Source organism: Bidens hawaiensis, unplaced genomic scaffold, assembly GCF_021521415.1.
Source record: "Bidens hawaiensis isolate Kalapana, Puna unplaced genomic scaffold, B.hawaiensis_p1.1 tig00016744_1, whole genome shotgun sequence".
Lineage (NCBI taxonomy): Eukaryota > Viridiplantae > Streptophyta > Magnoliopsida > Asterales > Asteraceae > Bidens > Bidens hawaiensis.
In genome coordinates this window covers 200651-205174 of record NW_027492534.1, presented here as the reverse complement: position 1 = coordinate 205174, position 4524 = coordinate 200651, and the positions used below count along the sequence as shown (strand labels likewise).

General features: G+C 32.1%; 1 protein-coding gene across 2 annotated transcripts; it reads left to right on the top strand.

Moving 5' to 3' along the window:
• LOC143551914 (uncharacterized) lies at positions 1-3693 on the top strand. 2 transcript variants are annotated; one of them, XM_077042257.1, is made up of 16 exons: positions 1-74; positions 256-358; positions 428-496; positions 594-710; positions 790-863; positions 940-1039; positions 1135-1177; positions 1258-1320; positions 1387-1616; positions 1698-1818; positions 1898-2001; positions 2075-2188; positions 2274-2444; positions 3000-3143; positions 3253-3398; positions 3481-3693. In XM_077042257.1, exons 1-16 carry the CDS (start codon positions 8-10, stop codon positions 3624-3626), a joined length of 1812 nt encoding a protein of 603 aa, XP_076898372.1. In that variant the 5' UTR covers positions 1-7; the 3' UTR covers positions 3627-3693. The 2 variants fall into 2 exon arrangements, with proteins under 2 accessions (XP_076898372.1, XP_076898371.1); XM_077042256.1 differs by having other exon boundaries at positions 1695-1818; positions 3481-3692.
• Positions 3694-4524: the final 831 nt, after the last annotated feature.

The following is a 4524-nucleotide window of genomic DNA, read 5'->3' as shown; positions in this document are numbered from 1 at the left end:
TCGGTAAATGATGCGTCAAGTTCCGTCGTTGATCAGTTTATGCATCGGCGCAATCAAAGATGCAATCCTTGACGGTAACTTTCTTTCAGGAATCAATCAATTGCCGGATTAATTTTGCATCTTCGCTAGTATCTGCATGTTGTTTATTACAGTAATTGCTAGTATAGTATTTGGGAATAATTACAAGTTAACTTTTGATTGTGATTATTATTATTATTATTATGAAAAGCAATTGATGAATTTTATTGTGAGCAGAAAATGGGAATATATCATATGTTTATCAGCTTCCATCAGAATTGTTTGATAAGCTCTTACCTAACTTACCTCCATTGGCTATGCAGAATCTACAAGATGCAATGTAAATGTTTATATATATATTTATTTTTATTCTTCATTTTTTATTTTGTTATTAATGGTATCTTTTTAGGCCATGTTCTAGTTCTGATGATACCTCGTTTTCGGATACTTGTATAGGACCGTCACGAAAACGGAAAAGGTTTTTTTTCTTTTTTTTAAATAACTTTTTATGTTGTTTGGTTTTGAATGGTGTGCTTGTTGAATTAACGTCTAATAATTCTCGTGCGAATTTATAGATGTGAAAACTTCGATTTGATATGGAAAGCGTTGTATAAATCAAGATGGTCGATCGATAAACAAGATGAGTTAACCACTAATTGGCAGCAGAGTTACTGGGAAAAACATCTGCAGAAGTACGCAGCCTTTTTGAGTAATAAATATATTAATATGTTTGGTGTTAAACTGTATCGTTTTAATTTGGCGTGTTAACAGTTGCCTTGATGCTACGGCAGAGACGGTTTCAGTCACTTTGTTTGATGGTTTTCTCGGTGATGTCGAAATTCCAGGTAATTGTAGTTAATAATGGTGTGAAATCTCTCTCGGATTATGTTATATTTTTAATTTTTCTTTTAATTTCTGCAGATGCTTTGCTAAAACATATTAGTTATGAGGGGCACATAAACAAGTCAAGAAGTTACTCAAAGTTGGCCTATCATTGTGAACGCTTTGGTCTATATACAAGGTAACAATATTAATTTTCGTTATCTTTTTAGCATAAGCGCGTGCAGTTTACACATAAATGTTTTTAAGCGTTTTTTTGGCTGTATTCATATGCAGACGTCTGAGACTCCATAGTGTTCATTGTGTTGCGGACATTGGTGTAAGAGGACGACAGAATTATTTGCACTCATTTATTATATTATATAGTATTATTTACTAATGTTTGCATATATGTGACAGTACTTATTAAAAAATAGTCAATTGGAATATTTGGAAGTACAATGGCTCAAGTCTAAGGAACAGGTAATTAGTTTATTTTCATGTTTCTTCAATATTGTTTTATTTTTCATTTTTTAATCTTTATTTCAGGTCGAGGGTCTCTGCAAACTTCTAGAACAAAACAAGGAAACTTTGGCATCTATTGAATTTGCTCACTGCAAGCTTCCTGCAAATCTTGTGACGGCAATATGTGAGTCACTGCACGAGAAGGGATTTGAGACAAATGTGGTAAAAAGTTTCTCATTTAAGAGATCAAGCTTTCTAGACGCCTCACAATTTCCTTTACCTCTTGGTTTGGAATCCTTATTAATGGCAACAAGGTGTGTAACTATCAGTGTACATGTTTTAATCCATCACTAATGTTTGCTGTTTCATGCTTAATTGTTTTATTTTTTTAGCAGTGCTTTAACTTCATTGGTACTCTCCGACAATCACTTGTGGTGGAAAACTGCAAAATTGGTGTTTGACACACTGCTTGAAGCTGAATCTTGCTTACAAGTTCTTGATCTCTCAGAAAACAATGTGAGTGCCTTTATACATATATATGGCTTCTTTTATAATATAATACCTAGATTTTTTATTACAATTTTCAACATTTCAGATTGCTGGTTGGCTTTCACATTTTAAATGGGGATCTCCAAGTTGTATTAATCCGGGTCGACAGATTAGCAAATCATTGAGATTGTTACGTGTGCTGAATCTGAGGTATTTAGAATGCCATTAATATTTATATGAAAGTACACGGCGACTCTTAACATTAGAATAATGATGTTTGCAGATGCAATAATTTGGAAAAAGATGATGCAGATTGCCTTAAATATGCTATGGTTTATATGCCGAATTTAGAGGTGTTAAACTTAAGTGAAAATCCTCTTCAAGATGAAGGGATCAAGTCAGTACATTTTGCATTTTTAATAAACGATGACTCATATACACACCATATAAGTCTAATCTGACATGTCGTCTTGTAACTGTAGGGTTCTGGTTCCTTATTTGGTTGAGAAATCTAAATGTGGCACTCCCCTTGTTGAGCTGAACTTGGAAAGTTGTGAGCTTACTTGTCGTGGCGCAAGTCAGCTATTAGAAGCTCTTGGTGCATTAAATGTCCCACTGAAAACTCTGTTCATTGGTGATAATCATCTTACCAGGTTCGTGTCTTGAGAACGGGTATTGAAAATTGTAAAATGACAAAAATGCCCTAACCGAGGAAAATTGTATGTGTTTCTCTGAAGTACACAAACAAATTGATGTGGTAAAAAGCCCTAGTTTTTACTTTACGAGAAATAACAAGTAACTTGTTACTTGTATTGTATGTTTTATGATAACCTATAAGATGTGCACGGCTTTTTGAAGTTTAAATGGCGCTTCTGTCATATGGCAATTTTTTGACGGAAATTTACATAGACGAAACAAAATTGATATTTAGGTGGAATGTGTTTTTAGTTAACATTTTGAGTACTTGGGTGGCCTATTTATGCATCATCTAAAACTTATATTATTTAAATGATAAATTAACTTTTCTCAAATAAAATGATTTAGGAGGTTTTAGGCATTAAAAATAAACTCTAGGCAGGTTTATATCCATTTGATTTATTTTCTTATAAAACTACTTTTCATTATGCCCAAGAGAAAACGTTCATTATTGCCATTTTTATCCGGACCCTTTTTACTTTAATATATGTTTAAAAGTTTGTGTTTTACAGCAAATTCGGGCCATCTCTGGGAAAATTCTTGCATTCAGGTATTAAATCCCTTTGTATTAAGGGAATTGGATTGGGTTCAACTGGATTTTCAGATGCACAGAAGGAAATTAATCAAGACCTCCGTATCGTCCGCATAAATATAAGGTTCGCCTCATTAATATTTTTATCTAAAGTTATCATCATTATTATATTAAAAGATACAAAAAAAAGAAAAAAAAAAAGAAAAATACTCACATTGATGAATCTTGCATAGTGGAAATGCCGGTGGAGTTGGAAGTGCAGAGTTTTTGTCAAAGATGTGTTCGCATGCTCCAAATCTTGTTTCAGTTGGTGCAAGCAGTAACTGGATACCTGTTGAATCACTACCCGCTGTTTGCTCGTTTCTGAAAGCTGGTAAAGGTAAGAATTTTATGTCCCTTTTTGTAAACATTTTTATAAAAATATTTTTAGAAGTGGAAAATAAAGTTAAAATACTGTTTAGGAGTACTGGCGTATGTTAATTTGAGGCAGAATCCGTTGTGTGATAAACCCGACATTGCTTCCCTGCTGGCTGAATTTCAAGTGGATGGAAAACCAAATATCTTACTTTCATCACCGGTTGCTGCGTTGTATGATAATGATCCATAGTTGATGTGTATCAAAAAGAAGGTGAGATAAGTGTATGATTGCTGTGTAAATAAATATGATTGATTTGTTATAGGATTAAATAAATTATGGTAATGATTTGTTTTAGGATTAAATAAATTGTGGTAATGATTTTGTATTATTAGATCTAGAATTGTTATGTTGACAAAGACATGACAGATTGATTCATTAATCTCTTAAAAGGGATGGGTTGGTGGGTTAGCTTTATCATCAAGTTATTATAACCTTTCATTTTTGTCTACACTAATAATACTCATTTTTGGATTATAAGTGAAATGATTTCGGATGTCTACTTGATATCATCATAAATATCTACTTTATATCATCGAGTTAGACTAAATATACCAATAAACTTTTAAGTGAGTTTAACCATCCATAAGTGAATTTTTATTTTGTATGGTATCTATCTTACATTTTTTAAAAGCGGGTCATGTTTGCACATTTTAAAACATTCTCATGGTACATATTATTTTACTATATTTTTACAATTAAATAAATGTCTATGACCATTTTAACCACCGAAAGTTATTTATAGTTTTTTTAGTTATAACTAATAGCTTTTGATGCCCACTTTTATAACCATGGACATTTTTTTAATATTATTTTGGAGTCTATTAACGGTCAACCACTTACCGTTAACTTGCTATGTGATGGTTTAGCCTCTTTATCCATTTATGTATATTTCATTGTCTTTCGAAATCATGTGAAAATATGTAAGCATGTTAACATCAAATTCTCCTTTTGTGTATGTCTTTCATCAATTATTGTTATCGAACATTTCCAAAAAAATATAACATTTTGTATTGTTTTGCTAATAAAGGGCATCCATTTGTCTTTTTAGCAGTGTCACGACTAAAGCAATATTTTATGTTTCGTACAA

Excerpts from the sequence above, each read along its gene's own strand:
- LOC143551914 (XM_077042256.1), top strand. The coding sequence starts at position 8 with ATGATGCGTCAAGTTCCGTCGTTGATCAGTTTATGCATCGGCGCAATC. Across the intron at positions 864-939 it reads CGGTGATGTCGAAATTCCAG|ATGCTTTGCTAAAACATATT; the intron begins GTAATTGTAGTT and ends TAATTTCTGCAG. Across the intron at positions 1,178-1,257 it reads ATTGTGTTGCGGACATTGGT|TACTTATTAAAAAATAGTCA; the intron begins GTAAGAGGACGA and ends TATATGTGACAG.